Below are 24,383 nucleotides of genomic sequence, written 5' to 3'. Positions count from 1 at the left end.
TCTGTCTGTCTGTCATGGTGCACGTGTATGTTTCTGTCTGTCTGTCATGGTGCACGTATATGTTTCTGTTTCTGTCTTTCTGTCATGGTGCGTCTGTAGAGGCGTTTGCGGGTGCTGCGGAGATACTAAATAAGCAAAGACAACATACACACATAACAAGCAACACGAATGAGGATATGGAGTGTTATAAGAGGGAGAAAAATGCATCTGATTGAGGAACAGAGGAAATCTTCACAAAGCCGAGGCTATTTGGAATGTTTTTGGAAGGATGACTGCCTGAGTGGCATTTTGGCCAACACGGCGTGAGGAGTGGTTGGCAAATACATAAGTATCTGAAGTCAAACCACTCGCTGTCCTGCCATTTGGAAGATGTGCAAGATGGCTCACTGTCTTGCCAGCACATGGTCGCTGGGAAGCTTGTGCACTTGGTGGTAGTGGTGGTTGCGGGTGGGGGCACTTGAAGTAAATGGGGTTTAGAATCTTCCCTACTGAATTTATCCCAAAGCTAATTTCCTGGAACCTTGTGTTTTCCTCCAAGCTTTGTACTCCTTTTGCCTTGTGTCTTAACCAGAGGTGGCCTGTTTTGGAAGAGAGGAATGTGACCCAGTAGGTCCACCCAAGGAGGGTCAAGGGCAGTGGGGGCTTTGGTGTTTCCCCAGCACTGTTGTATGCTCATGGCCTCTCGTGCTGACCTGAGTGGCCCCTTGTCCCCTGCCCAACTTTGCGTTTGAATTTTTTTTTTTTTAAGATTTTATTTATTTATTTGACAGAGAGAGACACAGCGAGAGAGGGAACACAAACAGGGTGAGTGGGAGAGGGAGAAGCAAGCTTCCTGCTGAGCAGGGAGCCCAATGCGGGGCTCGATCCCAGGACCCTGGGACCATGACCTGAGCCAGAGGCAGACGCTTAACCAACTGAGCCACCCAGGCGCCCCATGTGTTTGAATTTTTTAAAAAGATAGTTGTGCAATTTGAGCCTGTGCTGGTCTGTTTACCAAGCACTGGAGCCTGTGCTCCAAATGAGTCAGGGCCTGAACTTCTAGGCCATGGACTCTCTACTGGCCTGTTTCTGGTGACACACATCCTCCCCACAGCTGGTTCTGATAAGCCGCACAGTAGTTGGTTTGAGAGCACAGTGATGGTCCTACATACACAGCGGACAACACCAGAGGGCCTTTCATTTCCCAGAACAATGCTCCAGGACACTCAGCTGGTTTCTGAAATCTCTTTTGCAGCCTTTTCCCTGGAAGGCTCAGGAATCAGTTTTGCGGATTTATTCCGGCTCATTGCTTTCTACTGCATCAGCAGGTAAGACTCTTCACCTCTTATGATTTAAAGTACCTGCTTGGTGCATGCAATATAAACAGCCCCGGGGTTTCTTGATGAAAGCGGGGCAGAGGGGTCTGGGAGGCTTGCTGCCTTTTAGATGTCCCTAGAAGGATTGGCAGATTGGCTACTGAATTAAAACAATCACCAAGTCCCCTCTGCCAGGCTTAAGATCAGAATACTACCCTGGCCCCTCTGAATTAATATGCCCGTGTCTTCAAGCTGTTCCCATGGTTCCTTTCACCTAGACCTGTCAAGCAGGGGAAATACACACACATGTACACATACACGCACACACAGAAAGGGACCCACGATGCAGACCTCTAACATTTAAAGGTCCCTGACAATGTTTCTGAAAACTCTCCAGGGGATGCAGTTCATGCTAGAAATACAGGCTCCGTAAACCAGCCCATAAATCTTATATCACTGTCCTATGGGCCCACTTGGTGCTCATGCCCTTTTTGTAACTAAAGCAACTGTGTTAAACTAGAAGTAGTTCAGCCCCAGATCACTGTGTTAGTAAGTGTGGGGAGGCTGTGAGTTGTTGAAGGCTCCCCCCATTTCTTTCCTTTCTAGCCATCATAGTTTGTCAAATGGAGGGTTCATTTGGTGATTCAGAATCCATAGTCTTCATCTGCAGAGGCTGACGTTGCCTCCACGTAGGGCCACAGGGCTCAGTTGGCCCCCTTGGCTTCTCTCTGTGCCTGGTGCAGCCGATGGAGTGCAGACAGGCATGCGTTCCGGGTTGTTTCCAAAGTTCATGTCTCCTAGCCATCCCAGTCTGAAATGGAGAAGCTTATGTGGGGTTCCTTTCCTTTATATTAGTTTAAGGGTCAAGTTAGTTCTCAAAGACGGAGTTAGACGTTTGTTGTACCTGTTGGGCTAGACCCTCCCAGGGGCAGGCACTGAGCTGTTGATCCCTAGACGTCACCAGGCCGGCAAAGCCACACAGTCAATGGCCTGAGGGTGGGGAGGCACTATCAGTGGGGGCATCCGGTGCTGAGTACCCGGAGGAAGAAAAAAGGGGCTTCATCTAGAGTTGGACCCAGTGGGCAAGAGCCCTTGGCCTATGTGAGGATGAGTATCGGCTGCCCAAAGAGAACAAAAAGCCAGTGCAGAAGCCCCCCCCCACTGGCCCCAGGAATCTACACCTGGTCTGGTTTGAGGCCAGCCAGTTCCCAAAAGTGAATTTCAACACTAACATGTTGATCAGAGGTGAAGTTGGCCAATGCTTACTCTTCAGAGTTGGCTTGTTGACTGTCCTGTTGTTGCGAAAAATCGTTACGCTTATAAAGGAGTATTTGGCAGCAGCACCCAAAAGATACCATCTCTCCCCTCAGTATTCATGATGCTGGTATACCTGCTGTCCACGGCTGTTTGATGGCTGAAGGAGGTAAAGCACAAGAAAGCCTTCTCTACACTACAAAGTACGATACCAATATAAGGTGCTGATGGAAAAATCCCCACGTTGACATTTTGTGATCAGAGAGCCCTAAGATTCATTTTCCTATTTTTTCCCCTCAAAATGCAAAAGTTCTTCATGTTTTTGTTTCTCCTCTAATGCTTTATATTACTCGTTTACCTAAGTCAGTGTTCTTAGGCATCAGTACTTGATTTGACCCAGTCTGACCACAATATTTTTGAAATGTTCTAGTTGGTTACTGGTCCGTAAATGTATTCACAGAGAAAAAGTGGTTGGGTTTTCAGCCCCGGTGTCCCCCGGAATGCATATGCACAGGTGCACTAGGCTAGAGAATTCATGAATCAGTCAGCATGTGGCTTGCCACATCAGGAAGGTACATGAAGAGTCAGGCTGAGGACACAAATGAGATGCAAACATTGGCCATGAATTCCTGGTCGCCCCCTGTCACTCGGCATCCTCAGTGTCATGGAGAGCACCGCCTCGCAAACTTTTCTACATGCTAGAATCACCTGGAATCTTGTTAGAATGCAGATTCTGATTCAGGGGGTCTAGGGCAGCGTCTGAGAGTCTGCTTTTCCAACAGTCTCCCAGGTCATGAGGCCAATGCTGCTGGTCCTACAGTTACACTTTGAGTAGCAAAGGGCTAGAGGAAATAATAATTCTTAATTATCACTGATTAAGTATAATGATAATTTCAGGGGCTTTCTTTATAGGTGCCAGGTCCCATATATACACTATTTCTAATCCTCGTGGCAACCCTGGAAGACACCATGGCTCAGAGAGTGGGACACTAGCCCACGATCATTCAGTTAATATGTGGCAGATACTGGATTTAAACCCAGGCCTACCTTGATGCTAGAGCTCATATCTTGCCACTGTACAGCGCCCCTCCATGGACCTTGGGGTCCAATGTACCTGGGGTCCCGGCCCCACTTAATTCCACATTAGCTCTGTGAGTGGGTGCAGGGACCTCCGCATTTATGCTATCCTGCGCTCCTGATCCACGGAATGGGAGACCTCAGAGCTTCTTCCCATGGGCCTGTGTGGGTCCGACGTGAGGTACAGTGCTTGATGCAATAGTAGGTTAGTCTCCTCCCCTTTAGAAACATGACATTAGAGCAAAGGTTCAAAAGTAAATTATGTGTGTCCTAAAACTCTTGAGTGAAACATTTATACCTAAGTTGGCTTTATTTTGTCTGCTACGTAGGTTTTAGAATCCGGGCTCCTTTCCTTAACAGGATAAAGTAAGAGGGAAGCGACTGTGTGTGTGTGTGTGTGTGTGTGTGTGTGTGTGTGTGTGTGAGGAGATGCTATGTTTTACCCTTAGCTAGTGCAGTGGAAGAGGACTCATGTGCAACATCTAATTTTCCAGGAGATCAAAGCGGAAAACCACCCATTAGTGAAATACAGGCATGGTTTCCTGTCATACGTGCCCTTAAGAAAAACCAAAACCAGCCATGTGATGTTTAGGCTCCGGGTACTGCATTAGGCAAGGTAAAAGCTTAAAATAAACATAGGTCGGTTTTGTCATATGTGGCTTTCCCCCCAATTGTCTAAAGAAAGAAGATTTTAATTAAGTTTGTACAGCCATAGAAACATATATTTATATGATGCTTTGGCGTTACAAAGGTCTGCTTCCCATTAATCTTCCTTTAAGACTATAATCTGAGTCATTGCCTCTCCCCAGTCGGGCAGCAGCTATTATAAACGCTGCCATCCCCTGAGGCTTCGCCTGCTTCATCCAGAACAGATGCAAGTGGACAAGGAGAAGGAAGTGTTCACACCATTTGGAGGCAGACGAAAGGGTTCCTGGAAACGGGGTGACCCAGGCTTGACAACTCAGGAAAGAGCCACCTCCTGACCGCCAACCCCTAGTATTTATGTGAGCAGTATATTAGAGGCCATGTGACAAATCACATTGTATTCATGTTTTACTCTTTTCATTGACCTTAGTAATTTGTTATTCATTGTCAACAGCTTCAGGGGTTCCAGAATTCTCTGGTCATCCAGATTTAATCTGATTCAGTTTAGAATGTTGCCTAATCTTACTGTAAACAATGAGTTGTTTGGGATAGTTATTCTCTTCAATGGAAATTTTCACAGCATCTTGTGTAGACAAAATATAGGCAGAAGCTCTACATTTTGTCCCTCACTTACTCCGCCTCAGCCATGATGGCCTCCTTGCTGTTCTTCATATATGCCAGACCCTCTCCCACCCCAGGGCCTTTGCACCTGCTGCTCCCTCTGCCTAGAAAGTTCTTTCTTTCATGGTTTACCCCTGGCCCCCTTTAGATCTTCAGTCAAATGCTGCCTGTTCATGAGGCCTTCTCTGGCCAACTCTCACTGGCCAACTCTCAGTTGAATACTCTTTGTTATTCCCCTTTTGCACGTTTTTTAAAAATCTGTGGCATACATCCCCTTCTTATGTATTCTATGAAATGCATATTCGTTCATTGTCTTTTGGTGTCCACTGGAGTGAAACTCCATGCAGGCAGGCAGGGTATTTTGTCTTTTCGTTCTCAGCACCTAGATGATGTTGAATGAAGGAATGAATTCCTTTTTTTTTAAAGATTTATTTATTTATTTGAGAGAGAGAGAGAGAAAGAGAGAGCATGAGCGGGGGAGGGGCAGAAGGAGAGGGAGAGAGGGACCTCAAGCAGACTCCCCGCTGAGCGCAGAGCCTGACGCAGGGCTCGATCCCAGGACCCTGAGATTGTGACCTGAGCCAAAACCAAGAGTTGGCTGCTTAAATGACTGCGCCACCCAGGCGCCCCTGAGTTCTTTTTTTGTAAGACCAATACCACCACTGAAAAAATTTTATTTTTGGATAAGTCACCATTGTTACTGCATATTCATTCATTCATTTATTCGAAACATGCTTTCTCCCTGTCAGTATCAGGCAAGGCCTTGTGTGAGCCCTGGGGAGCGGGGAATCACCAATGTTTATCCCTTGTATATGAAAATGAGCAGATGTTTGTTAGGTCTGCTTTTGCCCTTTTGGAGAAAGCAGGAGGTCATGGTCCATGTACTTACTGGTGGTGACACTATTCACTGGCCGTGGAAGGACCCTGGTGGCAGCTCCACTCAGCTCCTTCCTGTTGGGCCTTTTGGTCTGTGATGGCGGGTGCGTGTGTTTGCTGGTGCACACATGATCCCATGCTGCTTGGGGGCAGGGTTGTTGCATGAAGTCATTTCCATTTGCCTCCCTACTCAGCACGGTGCAGGGGCAGCAGCAGCAACATCGCCTGGGAGCGTGGCAGAAATGTCCAGCCTCACCCAGACCTCCTGAATCAGAGCGTGCAGTAAAACAAGACTCCCAGGGATTCATGTGCACATTACATAGAGAAGCACTACCTTAAAACAAGAGGAAGTTTTGTCTCCAGCACACAAAGCACAACGCATGGGCTCTAGCTGGAAGATGTCAAAGTAAAACCAACAGATAGTGGTGGAGAACCTGCCGTGTGTAAGGAAGTGAGATCATAAATCTTGGTTTAGGATTACACAGTCCTGTTCAATGAGTTGGGGCCCAATGTTCGGAACATGCAGCAAATGAGTACATAATGTTTTATGTGTATATATGTAAGATCCACCAACATAAGGATTCTGATATTAACACTAGATACATTTCAACTACCCTGGGAAGGAAATTTGGTCCTCGCTACAGATACCAAAACCAGTCAGCCTGTCATCTCTCAGGTTGTCCCGAGTGTGTTCCTAGAGTCAAGAATAGTAATCCTGCGGTCCTGTCCCCAGTAAAGATAAGGCCTGGTTAGGTAGGATGTAGTGTCTCCTTAGGACATTTCAGCAGAAGCTAAAACATCTCCTTAGGACATTTCAGTTGAAGCTAAAACATCCCTAGAATGGATATGCAAACAAGAGATAGAAACAAGACATATAATTACAAATATTCTCTCTTTTGAAAAATCAGGGACGTTCTGCCGTTTACCTTGAAGTTGCCTTATGCCATTTCAACAGCCAAGACTGAGGCTCGGCTTGAAGAACTAGCCCAGCTGGGACTAAGTAAGTGGGTGCCCCTGCCCAGGTCTCTCCTGAAATGAATCTATGGAGCAGAGTCAGTGTTAGGCTGGCTGGTGATACACTGTTCCATCGAAAAATAATCCCCAACTCCGTGGCAAAACGTGGCTTGCAGGTCCATGAGGTCCCTGAATCACACCTGCTGAGAGTCTTTTTCTAAGTCAAATATTGAACTGTCTCTCAGAGGCAAGCCCTCCGTTTGCCTGGGTCGCCTGGGTCACCCCCACATCTCCCCAGTGACTCCCATCAGGTTTAAGCTACCCTAAACGTCCAAGTCCTAACGGAACACAAACTTCTGTAATGGGTTGTGTCTTTCTTTCCTTTCTGCGGCATCCTACTGGGAAAGGGGGCACTTGGCAGAAAGGGAAATAGCGCAGCACATCTCATGTGCACGAGTTTTGTTCTGGAAGAACACACGGGAATTGACAGCACTTCTGTGCTTTGGGGAATTTGACCGTGCAGGCATCTCGAGTAACATCTGTCTCACTTCCTCTCTTGTTCAATTTCAGTCCTGGTGTCCTGAGTCATGTCCCCTATGCTGCCACGCATCCTCGCTCTGGCCAGCTGGGCACTGGCTTCCCCCTCCTGCCCCTTTGCCAACGCCCCTAAACGCAACATCATGCTTCTGGACAGTGGTTGACAATGGATCGGGACATACATTTCACCCAATTTCACTTCCTTGTGCCATTGCCATGAAGAATCTTTGTGGGTTTAACTTTGGGAGGGGAGCTTTCCCCCTAGATTGAAAGGGGAGATTCTCTTAAGATTTTTAGGACTTCAGTCTTCCAAAAGAATAACAACCAGGTCATAGTACTGGAATGGAAATTTGAGATGCTGAAATGCAAATACCAGGGCTCCTAGGACCCATGAGATGCCTGGAGATAGATTCAGACTCCCTTCTCAAACTTAGATTGCTTCAAAAGAATTGCTACATGTGTCTGAGGCCTGTCTGATGGGCAGTTAGGTAGCGGGATTGGGAAACTGATTCCTGGTAAAAATACCAGGGTAGGATAATGTCCCTGCTGAAAAGTTACACCATCTCTTGCAGTGGAGTTTCAGACACCTTTGGAGAGAGTTTAAGACATTTCTTGAATTTAAGTGAATATAACCAACTAGATTGCAGGCCTCTTGAAGACCTGCTCCAGGTCTGTTTTCGATGCTGATCTCCACCCACAGAAACTCCTGGTTCTGTGGTCAGTGGGCAGTGCCTGCTTCATGCCAGGGCTGAAGGACTGAAGTGTCATCGTCAGCGCTTGTGTCCTGCAGAGATAAATGCAAAATACCTTGTTATCCTGGCCACTGACCAGAAGCAAATGAGGTCTAATTAATATATACTCAATTTGTAATTGTCAGTGTACACATTATTCATTTTGTGAAGAGACAGCACTTTCTACAACTCTGTTCTTCATTTATTTGTCCTTCCAATAAATGTTTCTGGAGGATCTGCTCTGTGACAGGCTCCACACCAAGAAGTCAAAAGTTAATAGTGTCCATCCCTCTCCTCCCCGCCACCCAGGTCTATAGTCCATATGGGAGAAACAGGCATATGGGCGATAAATGTACTAAACCTTATAAAGTCTGGGAGTAGTGGCAGTAAAAGCCTAAGACAGACCCAAAGGTGGTGGGAGCCATTCCACCCAGACCTTACACTTGGGCAAGGGAAATGCATATGTGGCAAGCCAGTGTGTAATTTTAAATTTTCTAGTAGCCCCACTGAAGAAAATTAAAGAGACACAGGTGAAATTAATTTTTATAATTTATTTTATTTAATGTCATAGATCTGAAATATTTCAACATAGAAGGAGTATTTTTAAAAGTACAAATACAATAAAAGCAGTATTTTAAAGCCATTAACGAGATATTTTACATTCTTTTTTTTCATCCTAAGTGTTGGAATCCAGGATCTATTTTATCCTTACAGCACATCTCATAAATTTTCATCAGAAACACATGACCTGCATTTAGATTTCATTAAATTTACAGTTGAAAAACTGCATTCACATAACATACCCTAGTTCCAAAACTACTTAAAAGTTTGCCAGTAATCAAATTGCACATGTGTTCTTAAATTTAATTGATCGACATGAAGCGAAATTTAAAATTGAATGCCCCTGTCACAATGGCTGGATTTCAAGTGCTCAATAGCTCTCGCATTGGACAGCACAGAGCCAGAGGGAAGGAAAGGAAGGGTGAGAGGAAGCAGGTGACACTATCAGGCATGTTTACAACACAGCGAGGACAGGACAAGGGCTTCTCCCAGTGCCAGCCTCCCTGCTGTCCCCCATGATCAGCCATTCTGGGCCCATAGGAAAGAAACACATTTTAGGCACAGCAAGGCAAAGCTGTAGCAAGAGAATAAACCTAATCCAACTGGAAATCACAACAGATGACGTTTATCACCATCACTGTCTCCCACGACTTGTGTGGAAACGTGAGCCCCGTATGTGGGTGACATAGGGCCGTAGCTGCGTAAGCAATGTGCACCACTCCGAAGACTGTTGAGTGGGTGTTTTCATAGTAAGGAGGTCTCAGATTTAGGGAGTATGGGCAGCTAACCACTACGATAAATGGTTGAACTTGCACTTAGCGTTTGCATAGGTCTGCTGTCCTTTTTTTCTGCTGATGGGTTCCATGAGTGTATTTTTCCTCCTTTTGGGATTTTAATGCTGAACGTGTAAAACCCCAAGCGGATTGTGTAACATCCCCCAGGCCCAGCTGCTGATCCGGCCCATTAAAGGGGAACTGCCAGGTCCTCTGGAAGGGACCTCCAGGAGAAGTGGCTTGGAAAGGGTGGCTTGCTTTTCAAGTAAGTTCAGTTTTTGTAAAGCAAGTCGGGGAGCCCCATGGCCTTTTCCAGGCTTATTCTGTAACAGTTCCAGTCCTTTCCTCACCTGTGCAAAGCCTGGGCTGGCTTTGTATGTTGGCCAAGACGTTTCCCAAGGGCTTTGAAGGTGAAAAGACCCTGGAGCCTTTCTGTGAGCCCACAGCTTGGGCCTGGCAGCACTTCTACCCTTTCCAGTAAGGGAATGCAGTTAAAGCAAAAAAGAAAAGGAAAAAAAAAACAAAAACACACACACACACCCAAGTGTGGCCCCTCCCCCTTCAAAGACGTGTGTTGTCATGCAAGTGTGCTTTTTTTTAATTTGTGAAGGAATGGCCTGAGAGTACTGTATTTACATTCTTGTGTTCACTGATAATGACTTTCAGATTTTTGGAGCTCTCCAGCTGACAACAAACCCCCAAACCCTCCACCTCCCCATAGGCCTCTCTCCTCAGACGGTGTTTGTCCTGCCTCTCGTCAGCTCTGCCTTATAAATGGAGTGCATTCTATAAAAACCAGGACGCCTTCGGAGCTGGAGTGCAGCCAGACCAACGGAGCCCTGTGTTTTATTAATCCTCTTTTCTTGAAAGTGCACAGCCAGGACCTCGGTGGAGGCCTGAAACGGCCCTGCACAAGGACTCCCAACGCGAATGGCACCGAGAGGCCTCGGTCCCCCCCACCCAGGCCCCCGCCACCCGCTATTAATAGTGTCCACACAAGCCCGCAGCTGTCCAGGACTGAAACCCAGGCGAGCATGCCAGAAACAGTCAACCATAACAAACATGGGAACGTAGCTCAGCTTGGAACAAAACCAACCCCCATCCCTCCACCCCGGCTGAAGAAGCAGGCTTCTTTTCTCGAGGCGGAAGGCAGCGCAAAGACGTTGCCCGGCGGCCGGCCGTATCCCGGCCGGGAGCCGCAGCCGGAGGAGCCGGGGCCGGGCACAGCTGGCAGGCCAGGTGGGGCCCCGCCTGCCGAGGCCCCGGGGGATTGCACAAGGGCCGCCGGTCCCGAACCCCGGCCCCCGTGGCGTGGAGGCAGGCAGAGGCTGAGCGACATGAGCATTTCCACTTCCTCCTCTGACTCGCTGGAGTTCGACCGCAGCATGCCCCTGTTTGGCTACGAGGCAGACACCAACAGCAGCCTGGAGGACTGCGAGGAAGAGAGCGACCAGGAGACCATGGCCCCCCCCATCAAGTCCAAAAAGAAGAGGAACAGCTCCTTCGTGCTGCCCAAGCTGGTCAAGTCCCAGCTGCGCAAGATGAGCGGGGTGTTCAGCTCCTTCCTGACCCCCGAGAAGCGCATGGTCAGGCGGATCGCGGAGCTGTCCCGGGACAAGTGCACCTATTTCGGCTGCCTGGTGCAGGACTACGTGAGCTTTCTGCAGGAGAACAAGGAGTGCCACGTGTCCAGCACCGACATGCTGCAGACCATCCGGCAGTTCATGACCCAGGTGAAAAACTATTTGGCTCAGAGCTCAGAGCTGGACCCCCCCATCGAGTCGCTGATCCCTGAAGACCAAATCGGTAAGTCCCCACGTGGTTGTTGTTGTTTTTTAAACACAGAGAGTCCCATCACCTCATAGCACGGTGCATCCCGTGGCAGTTCTCTTGGCTGAAGTTTTCTCTGGAGTTCAAAACAACAACACACTCCATGCCCTCCACCCATCAGCAGGGCATGGTAGCTTCTTAAAGCAGCGCTCACCTTAGATGTGAGTCGCCGGCTGCAAGCCAGGCTTGCTGCAAGTGTTTCGGGGAGCTACAGATGGAAACCCCAGAATGGTTCTGTTCAGGGGTAGAGTTTGTCTTCTGAGGGTCGGGTGCCCCCCCTGATTTGGGGCTGTGTGTGTGACACGGCCAGCCGTGTCGTGTTTCCTGAAAGTGGGTCTGCGGGCAGTGCCTGAATAGAAAAGTATTTGAGCTGTTTTCTGGGAGGTTGTTTTCCTCTGCTTTGTTTGGGAAGGATACTTTCCACTGAGGGATCGTGTACGTTTGTAAGAGTGTGGCCATCGCGGGTGTGCCGCTGGATGAGTTTCCATAGTGACCATGACTGTGTGACAAGTGACAGCTCAGTAACCACAACAGACCCACATCTGGAAGCCCCCTGGGACCACCATCCTGTCACCCTTCTACCAAAAGGGTAAACGCCCTGCTGGCTTCTGAAGCCACAGAATTCCTTAAACAACAGGGTTTTGGAGTAAGGAAAAAAAAAAAAAAGGAAAAAAAAGACAAGTTTATTTTGTGTATCTTTCAAATAAGTAACATATTTGGAGGTCACGTGAAAGGTATTTTCTCCAAAGTCAAGAGGAAATATTTTCTTTATAACCTCATCGAAGGGCTGAATTGTTAATAGTTACTTTGGCCAAGGAAAATTTGAATTTGGCAAGGCATCCTTTTTTCCAGGGCAAAGAGTGTTGCAAGGATTTTTTTTTAATTTCAGAAGGTTGACTCTAAAAGGCTAATTTCAGAGACCTCATTCACTGGGCAGCCACAGCTGAAAGAGCTAGCAAATATTTCCAGGCAGTTCCTAAAGCTAAACCCAGATTTCTTCTTTCTGATTGGGTCTGTTGAAAGTAGTAAACAGTATGTGGTAGAGCGGTCTCTCTCTCTCTCTCTCTCCCTCCCTTCCTCTCTTTCTCTCTTTCTCTCTCTCCCTCTCTGTCTCTGTCTCTTTCTCCTTTAAATAAGTTTCAGCAGCTCTTTGATTTTCTCACAAAGGAATCAAAGCCTTGTTTGTTTTCTCGAGGTTTGACGGGGCGGGGTTAGAGCTGGGTGTTGCTGAGGAGAGACGCTGGAAGGAATGCGCCCTTGTGGTGTGCTTGGAACTGAGAAAGGTTTCTAGGGGCAGGCGGAACAGCCATCCAGGCCATCCTGTGCCCCGTCCCACCAGAGCCCGCCTCTCAGGGTAGACCAGCTCACATGCCATATTCACAGGGACGCTGAACCGGTGGAAGAAGCTCCCTCTGGGGGAGCCCAGTGCGGGGAGCCAGACGGGAGCTGATGTCAGCATCAAGCTATGTGGCCACAGCGCCAACCATCCCACAGAGACAAGGCTCCCGAGGGAACAAGGGCCTTCCCTTCCTTCCCTGCTGAGACTGTAAGCACCAACCAGAGTGCTGTTCCCTGGGAGGCTCTTCTGCCAGCTTCTTTGAAGAGCCCAAAGGGCTCATTTTCTCCAGAAACAAACATACACTTTGCTGCTCTGGAAGGATGTGGCTTTTATTTTTTTTTATTTTTATTTTTTTAAAGATTTTATTTATTTATTTGAGAGAGAGAGAATGAAAGACAGAGAGTATGAGAGGGGGGAGGGTCAGAGGGAGAAGCAGACTCCCCGCCGAGCAGGGAGCCCGATGCAGGACTCGATCCAGGGACTCCAGGATCATGACCTGAGCCGAAGGCAGTCGCTTAACCAACTGAGCCACCCAGGCGCCCCAGGATGTGGCTTTTAATTTAAAATCTAAGGTCATGCAGAACGTGCCCTCTTTATACTAAGGTCATGACAAGAAGGGACTTTGACATCTCTGGAGCCTCTCATATGAGCCAGGGTTCTGGCCAGGTGATGTCAGCAGGGCCTGGCCTCACCCCTGTGAAGCAGGCACGGCCATCCCCTGTGGGGTGGAGAAGCAGGGCTTTGCCAGGTGGAGCCGTTTGTCCCCAGGCCACACCAGCTAGTCACTAGCAGGTGCGGCGTTTGGAAGAGGAGGCTCACCCCTTGTTGAGGCAGCTCAGACTACAGTTCTGTATGGAGGTGTGGGTGTGGCCAACTAAGCATTGCCCCACTTTTTTTATTGGCTTGTTTGTCTTGGTTTTTTAAACTTTTGCACCTCATCACATGTTGCCTCCGCCATGAAAGCATCGTTCTGTGTTGAAAGTACAATGAATGTGCTGGGCTTTTGAAATTAAGAGGAAGGTGAACCAGAGCAGAGGTCAACCTGAGAAACTCAACACTTGCCCAAATGGAGAGAAAGAGGTGACTCTAATGATCAGAAAACCGATCCCCTTCAATGTGTAAGTCACTCGGTTAGGATGCTGACAAAACACTGGACTTAGTCTAATTGTCTGTGTTTTACATATTCATGAAGTGCTCACTAGTTTACTAGACTGGTTAATACAGTCACTCCTTTGAGCCCCATAACCAACTCAAGGTTGGTACATTTATGTAGATAGAGTTCATGTTTTGCAAATTCAAGAACAGAGGCCAAAATATAAAAAGTGACTTGTAGAGGGTTTCACTGCTGATAAGTAGGGGAGCTTGGATTCAACCCAGATTTTTTCTCAGTTGTTTGCATGGTCCTACCATATCTCACTTCCTGGGAGGAAGTAATTCACTTTTAATGGATTCACTCTGAATGGATTCACTTTGAACACCATCTCCGGAATACCAAGCCTTAAGTTGGTTCTGGACAGGTGTCTACTAATGCTCCTAAGGCTTTTCAAGAATGCCAATCTAGTCCTGTCCTCCTTTCCCACAACTTCTGAAGGTGATAGCTCTGAACCAAGAGGTGGGAACTTAAATTTAAAGCCTGCATTTACAGAATATCCATCCTGAAATCAAAGAAGATGGAGGGGGCATTTCCCTGGCTTAACCCATGTAGAATTAGAGCTGTCACTCATATGTGAAAAATGACTGTATGAGTGCATACGTGTCTACATTTAGTATCTGGAAATGGTGCTAGTCTGTCTTCTTCAGAGAGTGGTTCTTCAGTTGTCTAGAGAAAAGCCAATGAGAACACCAAGCAGCTGCCACTCACTGCCACCTTATACTCTTGTTGCAGCCCTTTTGGTCAGCACTTCCTAGGTGAGTGTAAAATGATAAATAGCCAGTCTCAAAAATAAAAAAAACCTACCACTCTAAATGGTTGTGTCCTAGTATGGAGAATTTACATTCTGTTTAGACTACCCTTTAAAACACTGTCAGAAAGCCCTGCGATTTCAAGGTCTTGAATAAACAAATATTAGTTGATTGACATCAGCTTCACTCTCCTGGTTGGGGAATGAAGCCAGTAGGGATAAGACATGCTGAGTTCCCAGGTGAGTCAATCCCCCTGTTCCTTCCAGGGCCACGTATTGTTTCCCTTCTGGAGACCTCTCCACTCACTCTCATTCCCCCGTACCCCACAAAGTGGTACAAGAAAGGACAAACAGATGCTTTAACAAAAACTGTACACACTTTTAGGTCCTACGCGAAAGTCCAGGGATCAGTAACTTCATCGACAGTGAGGTATACTCATGACTGGTGTGTCCTACCCTGTAAAGTAGAGACAGGGTGTGACATTGCTCATTATTCTATCATAGATGTGTTTCCTCTTTGGTGAGCTTGCCCATCATACCAGTCTTGCTCCAGTCTTTTGCAACCAATGGAGAGATTAGTTCAAAATTTCTGATTGTGAAATCTCCACTCTGCAGAACTTGTTGCATTTTTGTGGTCAGTGTTTTGATTTTATTCAAGCAAAACAATTTTTATTTCTGATCTGACGTTAATCTTGGGAAATCCCTCTGTTTTCAAGGTTTGTTTCAAGAAAAACAAAATTTCTCCAACTCCAAAAATTTTACTCATCCCAAATTTTCTATTTCACTCAAACTGCCCACCACGGACTGTCAGCAACCATTTAAAAAAGCCAAGTATTTGTATTCCTAAAAGTCAATAGCAAAAAAAGCAAGACAATAGTGTTCTGCTTGATTTAATTGCTATGTACTAAAACTTGTATTTTCTCTGAAGAACGTTTTAATTATGTAAAGAAAAGGTATCTTTAAAGTCAATTCATATTCATGTGAGTTTTGTTTTTTTAATAAAGGACAGTACTGAGAAGTGGTTAGACACCAGAGAGCATAGCATGAATAAGAAAGGGGGCTTGAAGTGACTCCCTAGGAGTTCAGCAATTACAACTACTTTGCTTCCTCAAGCTTCAATATCTGGTGTGGCTTGTTTTTTAATTTTTATTTCACAGTTTGGTTCAAGCCCTTGAGTAATTATCTGCTCTTTTTTAGATTAAGGATCATTCAGAGATGTGACCAGAGCGGCATATTGGTGCCAAGATGAGATTAGAACCTTGAATCTGACTTCTGATCTAGACCATGTGACCATAATACCTGCAAGGAGCGAATGGCCTTGTACGGTTAGCAAAGGGTAGAGAGAAAGGAGAAAGATTGACCTCTTGCAAGATATAAAAAGAATGCCTACATTAGTTTTGAAAATTAGTTTAAATAGAAGACCCCAGCAGGAAGCACTTCTTTTTTTCCCATGGGGCATCATTTGTTGTACAGTTGTTGCCTTGGGACATCAAAAATTGGTTTAATTATATCAACTAAACGAAGGGTCACAACCCTGGAGTTAAGGATCTCTGTTAGAAGTCCCTGACTCCATTATACTCTGTGCAAGGAAATGGGTAGCTCAGTAATTCAGAGAAAGAGAGCCCTTGCTAACAAGGTGGGAACTGGGATAGCATCACAAAATAAGGTGCATGGAGATGTCTGTGCTAGAGTGTTTTCTGACTACATCCTGAGAATCTTCCATCTCAAGAGAGAGATCAGCACCTGCTGGGCAAGAAACCTCACCAGGCAAAAGAGGAATCTTACAGCGATTGAGAGCATGAGCAAGGGGCCACTTGAAAGGCTATGTTGATTGAAATGGAGGCATTTGAATCTTTAAGAGTTGGACATGTTTTCCACTACTCTTCTGCCAACAGAATGGCCCCGATTGGCTCTTACCTGTAGATGGGGCCCTCACCATCCGGGGACCCACCCTCAGGCTTGCCTTGCTTCCTCAGTCTGTCTACAGGCCAGGGCAGGAACACCCTCCACCTTACCCCTCAGGGACAATGTCCACTTTGGAGATCCTCACTTACTGGCCAGGCTCGGGGGCTTCTTTTAGAAACCAGAAGTCATAGCCCACCCCTCTGTCAAATCCAAGAGTATGTGTTAAATGCATACTGTGTTTTTAATAGAAGCAAGTGAAAGCCCCCATAATCCCTCACTGGTGTGTGGTTCTTGATGGTTTATGGAGCAATTTTATGCATAGAAGCCCCTTAAATCCCCTTAATGCCTTGGGGGGTCCCCTTATCCTCATTTTTAGAGCTGAGGAAAGGAAAGCTTAGCAAGGTCAAGCCCGGGTGCAAATGGGACTGAACCAAATCATGTAGCGGGCTTCTCACACCACGTGGGGCAGCTACACTGCCTTTCTGGGCCATTTTATGAGGAGGGAGGAAGACTGTGGTGGCAAAATCACCATACCAGAGGGGGCCTGCTCTCCACAAGACTTATCATCGATGTTGTTACCCTGACTCACCAAGTTCTGCTCTGTAAAATGCCGGCTCTTCCCTCCACCCCCTCCATACTCTTCTGCAGAAGCAGGACACTAAGCACTGCCCACAGTCAAGGGATGAGGCTAGAATTCAGCTTCGCCTCCGAGGCCAGAGGAGCTACGTAAATTATTCTGAATTTTTCTGTAAGGAAGGTTGGGCTCTTCTCCACTGCTTTGTTTTGTTTTTAATATTTATTTATTTATTTGAGAGAGAGAGAGCAGGGGGTAAAGGGAGACAGAAAGGGAGAAAGAATCTCCAGCACGATCTCCACTGTACACGGAGACTGACATTGGGCTTGATCCCAGGACCCTGACATCATGACCTGAGCCCAAACCAAGAGTTGGATGCTTAGCCAATTGAACCACCCAGGTGCCCCCTCCACTGCTTTGGTTTTTACTGGCCTTTTACTAGAAGGTCCTGAAACCAGTCTGATGGATTTTTTTTTTTTTAAGATTTTATTTATTCATTCATGAGAGACAGAGAGAGAGAGAGAGAACCAGAGGGAGAAGCAGGCTCCCAAGGAGCAGGGAGCCCGATGCGGGACTCGATCCCAGGACTCTGGGATCATGACCTGAGCTGAAGGCAGACGCTTAACCGTCTGAGCCACCCAGGCGCCCCCAGTCTGATGGATTTTATACATAAACTATGATGTGAATATAACCTATACTTTCCATAATGCCTTTCCTCGAAGCCCACCAAAGTGAACAAAAATATGAGTGAATCACCATGCAGTGCTTGCCATCTTTATTTTGGTGGAAGTGGTTTAAATGATAAAGCGCCCTGTGTTATTTTATGGGCTGAAGCATGCATTGCTTACAAAATGTAAAGCAAACCAGGTTACAGGACATCCCTGCAGGGTGACAGGAGACTGCAAGGATGGGGTGACTGCCCCACACTTGGGGGATGGCTTCATTGCCCGAGTCACGCTTCCCATATTCTGCAGGGGTAAGGAGAGGAAACATAATTTTCATGAAGCCACCCAAAGGAAGCGTTTTCAGTTCAATTCAGAAGTCACTTCTGGAGCCCATGCTAGCTGTGGGCCTCTAGCTAGGGACTGCAGCTGGCTCATGTGAGCACCCCCAGGTCTGGTGTTCAGAGGAGAGAGGTCTAGTTTGCTCTATGCCATGGCAGAGGTCACAGAGAACACCAGGGGCCCAGGGAGTAGGGAGGAGGCGGACTGACAAGGCTGCATGGAAATCCATGTTGGGAAAAGCAAGGAGCCCACCAGCCACAGGGAACAGCATATGGAAAGGTGCAGAGGCACAGAGGGGCCGCAGTACTGTTGCCTTCAGTGAGAACATGGGTTGCTTCTTCACGAGGATAGGGAGCAAAGAAGGGAGGGCAAAGCAGGGGTGTACCCCCAGAAGCTGAGTCTTTAGGGTGTTTGAAAGCATTTTAGGAAAATCACTCCAGGCAGGGTAAGAGTCCAACTCTTTAACAATCTCTGTAGCCCAGGTACCAACCAATCAGACACTGGCCATAAACACCTGCAGGCCAGTGTGACAAGCCAGGAGGCCAGGGGTATGGGGTAGACAGACACAGAGCAGGGACCCCAGTGTGACCCCGGCCTTCCCAATTAGTAGACCAAAAACTGTCAGCGATGAACCGAAGCCACCCTTCATCTCTCGTCCCAGATGGGGCTGGGGGCTCTCCACCTGTCAGGTGGAAAGACACACCACTGCCAAAGGCACTCAGCTCGTCTGGGAGTCTGAGCTATTAGACGGGGACAGAATGAGGCTGTGACAAAACACTGGCAAGTTCCGGGCGGAAAACCCAGAGGGCCAGACTGCAGATCTGCTGCCTTTGTACCTGTAGGTGGGAGAGGCTGAGGAAGAGTAAGAGGGCACGAGGGAGAAAGATGGACAGGAAGCCAGGCGGCTTTTCAATTAATTTATCAAAGCACTTTCAGTTCCCACTTCCAACCAAGTAAATCACAGTTAACACAGAAGAAAACAAAACCAAACAGGCCTGAATCATTAAACCTGGAGTCCCTATCCCAAAGTATGCACCCCGCACTCAAAAGGAACAGAGGGGGCCAGTGATTCTTGCCCATTGACTAGGTGACAGGTGCATAGGAAGTGCTCACCCTGTGGGATCTCACCCAATCCTCTCAGCAATCCCACTGGGAAGCTGTGAGTGATCCCATTTTATAGATGAGGAAGCTGAGGCCTGGAAAGGTCATCTTCTTCCCTCAAGGTCACAAAGTAGAAAACGGCTCATGTGGACTTCACATGTAACCCGAGAGCCGCTTGAACACCAGGTGGTCTGCTTTTTAGGAGTAGTTGGTACAGAGGAGTAGCAAAGTTCTGTTGTGACTGCCTGGGTGTCCCATCCCAGCTCTGCTAAAACAGGATGGATAAATTTCTCAGCCTAAAGGCAGGAGCGTCTGGTGGTTCAGAGTACAAGCTCAGGCAGGACCTCTGCCCTGATGAGCTGTGTGTGCTTGGTCATGTGTCTTAACATCTCTGTGCCTCTGTTTCTTCATACATAACGTGAACGTGACACCATTGTGCCTGCCCCCCCCACCCCGGATTGTTTGATTTCCAACTGGCAGTGCCTAAGACATGTTGCCTGACACTTTCTCGTGCCCCCAGAGCTCTTGTCCAGAGCAGATGGAATGGCTAGGAGATGAATGCCCTCTCCACTGTCCCGGAGCCTGAAGGGAACAGGTGTATAAATACCTCAGCTGCCTCCCCTCTGAGTCATGCTCTACACTGTGTCTTGGACTTCTCACGGGGTTGAGCTGGTTGAGCTCCAGCTGCCCCCAGTAATAACTGGCTGCCTTCTCTCCCATCCCACTCCCCTCATCTGCTACCAGTGCTTCCCAGGCTCACCTCCCAAATGAACTACTCACACTTGAGTCCCTGTCTCAAGGTTGGCTTCTGGGAGAACCCAAGCTAAAACAAATAGGGATTATGTACTCATTTCAGCTGAAGAGTGGTTTAAATCCTAAATCTGTGTAAAGTGCGTAACAGTGCTTGCAACACACAGACACCCAGTCAATGTCAGTTCTAATCCTTAATCTAATTAAGCAGTCAAAGGAAGATAGGTTAGCACGTAAAAGAAAATACCCAGCTCGTTTCACTGTTCTGGTACAGAGCCCCTCGCGCTGTCTGACTTGTTGGCCCCAGCGACAGGCTTGCGGGGCGTCTCTATCACCCTGGGAGCATCATTTGACTTCTAAGCTGCGTGTGCACCTGCACAATGAGGATGGCCTTGGGGCCTGCCTCCCACTGCTGACATGAGGGTTAATATACAGGGGGGTCATACGTAGAACCCCCTCGGATGACCCCCCCTTGGAATAAGAACTGTTCAGAGGAAGCTCAACACATTGTAGCGATTACACAAGTGTAACTTCACCATTTGAAATTTCAAACAGTAGCTTCGATTTCTGTCTCTTTCTTTTAAAAAAATAAATAAACAACCAGAATGCCAGAACTCAAATAAACCGAGAGGCCATGTGACCTCATCTTTTATCTTTGTCAACTAACTTTAGGTTGCAGCCTGTACATTTTGGACATTATGTCGCTTAGATTCTGGGTACTGTTAGAATCTCCCAGAGAATGCCATTTATTATTTTGTTTTGTTTGGGCCATCATTCAGGGTGCTAGTTACTTCTCGCCTTTTGTGGGCAATGAGATGGCAGTTCAGAAGTTCGAGGCAATGACAGAGAGGTGAACCGACTTGGCCAAAGCCGCTTAGGAAGATAGAGCCGGGCTGGCTGCCAGGCTTCCTGTTCCTAGTGTTCTTTCAAAGACACGCGCCTTCTCTGGACTTCACCTTAACCTCCCGGGCTCTCACTTCCCCCTAGGCAGCAGTGGATAAGCAGAAAGTACTCAAGCTGATGCATGAGCCAGTCTTGTGATGGTTCCCTGTCTGAACTCTGACCTTCTCTGGTATCTGTGCTGTCGATCAGAGTGAAGCAACAGAGACAGGGCTTCTGTCTTCCATTCCTGTTAAGGAGTGACCACCGCACCAGAGGCCAACACATCGTACGCTTCCTATACATTATTACATTGCGGCTCATTAAGCCAAGGAGCATCTAAGCCTCTGCCATGCTCTTTACCATTTCCCCCTCACGCATGAGCCTTGGGAACAATTGATAGGGTCTATCTAAATATTTTCGGAAAATTCGCTTCATTTTATTTTGGTCATTCAGCTAACATTTGGTTTCGAAAATTCAAAACACTGTATTTCAAACAGTTCTCTAGTATTTTCTTGTCCTTTGTATGTTTGTTTGTTTGTGGATAAATGCAATTGACAGGACCAGATTTCTTGGGTTCCAATCCTGGCTCTCCTTCTTGTGAGCTGTGTGGTATTGATCTCCCTGGGTTTGTTCCCTCATCTAGAAAATGAAACACAGAATAGTCCTCCCCCCATGGGGTTTGTTTGAGTATTTGAAGAGTCGGTGTATATAAGGTGTCTGGAATAGTATCATTGTTCTCACAGTTTAAAAGATTTTGTTTTCTTGGATTTTAAGCAACCACAGATAGTAGAAAACAACAGGTAGTAGTAACTTACAAGAAATGTGTCCGATCTGTTCTTTTTTTTTTTTTTTTCTTTCCTGGGCTAGTCCACATTCTGAAAGATTTTCTGTTCTTTTTGTTTCCCCAAATCATTTTTCCCTCTTGCTTTTTGAGCAGAATCTGTTTTTCCTATTGGAGAGAACCAGGTGGGTTCCAAATCCCTGTTATTTGAACTTTATTTTTTCTATTCTTTGTGCCTATTAAGGATTTCAGGAGTGCAGGGTTTAGGAGTAAAGTCCTAGAAAAGAATGCAAAGAGACCAGTCTTATTTCTAAATTATGATCTTTAAGAAGTATACTTTTAAAAAAAAATCTAACACTGGTCTTTTGTTTTGTTTTGGTTTTAATTTTAAGAGAATGGGCACTGGGCAATGGATCTCAGGTTTTAACCATCCTAACAAAAGATTTCCACAGCATCATTCCTGAGAGTGGGAGTCTATGGCACAAAGACCAGTCCTTTCCTGGTGGCAAAGATGAGTTGCATGAGGGTCTCTGGCTCACTGGTAATGGGCTTTGTGCCCTTGTCCCCCAGGAACAGCACAGAACCTTGTGTAGATGATTCATGTCAACACTCTGGCTCAGAGATGATCAGGCTCACCCTGAGGTTAAAAGTTGCCCTTGGGATTCAAGGTAAAAATCTCAAGCTGGTCTCCAGTTGTTTTCCGTTGGTTTGATTTATACAGAATTATTGTAACTTACATTCATAAAATGTACAAATCTTAACTGCTCAGCTTGAAAGATTTTCACATATGAGCACACACAGGTAGCCCCCACCCAGATCCAGACATAGAACCTCTCCATCTCCCCAGAAGGATCCTCCCACAGCCTCATGTATTCCTAGGGGTGACTGCCATCCTGACTTCTGTCATCATAGATTCAATTGTGCCTGCTTTTGAACTTTATATAAATGAAATGCTAAAGGAGATACTCTTTTATGTCTGGCTTTTTTCACACAGCAATGTATCTCAGATTCATCCAGCTGCATCAGGAGCAGCAGTGTGCTCTTTTCCATGGAATGAATCTTCCATTGTCTGAATTCCATTTTCTGAATTCCATTCTACGAATATATGCTTCTCTCCATTCCACTGGGATGGGCCTTTGGATGGCTTCCAGTTTGGGGCAATTATGAATCACGCTGCTATCCGTGTTCATGTACAGTCCTAATTAATGATTGGCATGACTTTTACCCCCCTTGGTGACCTCATTCTAACAGGGTAGTGGTCACTTATAACCATGAATGGGGCTTGTGTGACCTTTAGATAGAGAGGAATAAACAGGTGAATGTTTTTAAAGCGCCTTGACCTTGAGAATTAAGAGATCATTTACTTTGGAAAGCAATGTGATTGTTTAAAATAGCTGTGCAGCCTCAAGCAAGCCATTAGACGTCTCCAGATCTCTGCCCCCTCATTTGTAAAATAATATTAGTATTTTGCAAAAATAAAAGAGTTGTTGTAAGAATTAGATGAGCTAATAAGTAAAGCACTTACAGCCTAGCCCAACTGAAAGCTCAGTGTCAATTGCTATCATTGGCCTTTCAATGTAATGATCATTTAGGGTAAAGTCAAAGATGCTGTAACGTCATAGGGTTTATTAACACAACAGAACCAATATAAACCAAGTAGTTCGTTTCAGTGCCAGATGTCAAGTGAAAATGTTTATTCTGTTTTTCTTCTTACTTTATAACCTCTTTTGCTTCAACCTTGACTTCTATACCTATATAAAGCTCTAAATTTAAGCAAAGATCGCCTGGATATAAAGGCGGAGGAAAAAATAAATAAAACTTGGGCTGGAGAAGCAGATCATTATGGGGTCAGCATTAACTTTGGCATGAGTTTTAACTTTCGGTTATGGGAAAATTGTTTTTCCCATGTTTGTGCATCCGGCTTAGATTTCTCTTTGTTCCTGACCTTCTAATAATAGGTGGTAATTTGGATGCATTGTGATCTGAATCAATGTCAGGCATTCCCAAAGCCAGAGAGATAACTATTTCCAGTTTTATAAGGAAGCAGATCCATGGGCTTCCAAAACAGAATCACATTAAAGTCTCATAGTTGAGGTCTGGCTACCCAGGTAGCTTTGATGAGAACAGGCAAACATTTGAGATTGGAAAGCTGATGTTGAAAAAGCAGAGAGATTATGATTATATAAGTCATCATCAGTCTAGATCTCCAGATTTATGGTCACTTTACTGTCAGCCAAGAAAGCTACTTCATTGAGCAACCATTCAAAGAAAGAGGGAAAAATAATGCCTTCCACACCTAAAGGTATTTCCAGACATACAGAAAAGTTGCAATCATGTCTACCCTTTATCCTTATTCCCTGAACATTAGCTCTTTGTCATGTTTCATTCTCCTCCCTTCTCTTTGCACATGCATGCACACACATGCACATTTACACGCACACACATACACCCTTCTTTTTTCTGAACCATTTCAGAGTTAGTTGCAGACATTGTGTCCCTTTACCCCTAAATGCTCAGTGGGTATTTCCTAAAAACAGATATCTTGTTACAAAACTATAGGAAAATTACCACAGATTGAGTGTTCCCACTAGTACCTAACCTGCAGACTTTATTCAGATTTCATCCAGTGTCCCACTAATGCTCTTTATAGCAAATGAAATAAAAAATTTGGGGTCCAGAATTCAATCTAAGGTAATATGTGTATTTAGGTGAACTTATTTTCTCTCAAAATATTTGAAGAAATCTTAAATCTTCTCTCTTCTCTCCTTTAAAAAAAAATATTTATTTACCTGTCAAACAGATGATCAGTGGAGGGACTGGGTCAAAAGAATGTCTTCTAGAATATTCACCTGTGCTCATGAGGGAGGGGGCATAAAAGTAGTTAAAACAAAATCTATTTCATTGTTATTGACTGTGCAAAAACAAAACAAAACAAAACAAAACACCAAAAAAAAACCTGTAAGAATTTATTAGGGAAGATTCACTTTCCCCG

The 24,383-nt window shown here is 46.1% G+C and overlaps 1 protein-coding gene across 3 annotated transcripts in view; it reads left to right on the top strand.

Moving 5' to 3' along the window:
• Positions 1-24,383, top strand: part of RIN2 (Ras and Rab interactor 2) — a 109,546-nt gene that overhangs the window by 73,713 nt on the left and 11,450 nt on the right. For all 3 annotated transcript variants that reach the window (XM_021700698.1, XM_021700700.1, XM_021700699.1), the window contains 3 exons: positions 1,235-1,307; positions 6,677-6,768; positions 9,991-11,130. In XM_021700698.1, the coding sequence (XP_021556373.1) occupies positions 1,235-1,307; positions 6,677-6,768; positions 9,991-11,130 (1,305 nt within the window). The remainder of the gene's footprint in view (positions 1-1,234; positions 1,308-6,676; positions 6,769-9,990; positions 11,131-24,383) is intronic.

The sequence above is a fragment of the Neomonachus schauinslandi genome, chromosome 10 (assembly GCF_002201575.2).
Source record: "Neomonachus schauinslandi chromosome 10, ASM220157v2, whole genome shotgun sequence".
Lineage (NCBI taxonomy): Eukaryota > Metazoa > Chordata > Mammalia > Carnivora > Phocidae > Neomonachus > Neomonachus schauinslandi.
The sequence above is the reverse complement of the archived record's forward strand: the minus strand, read 5'-3'. Positions and strand labels throughout refer to the sequence as shown.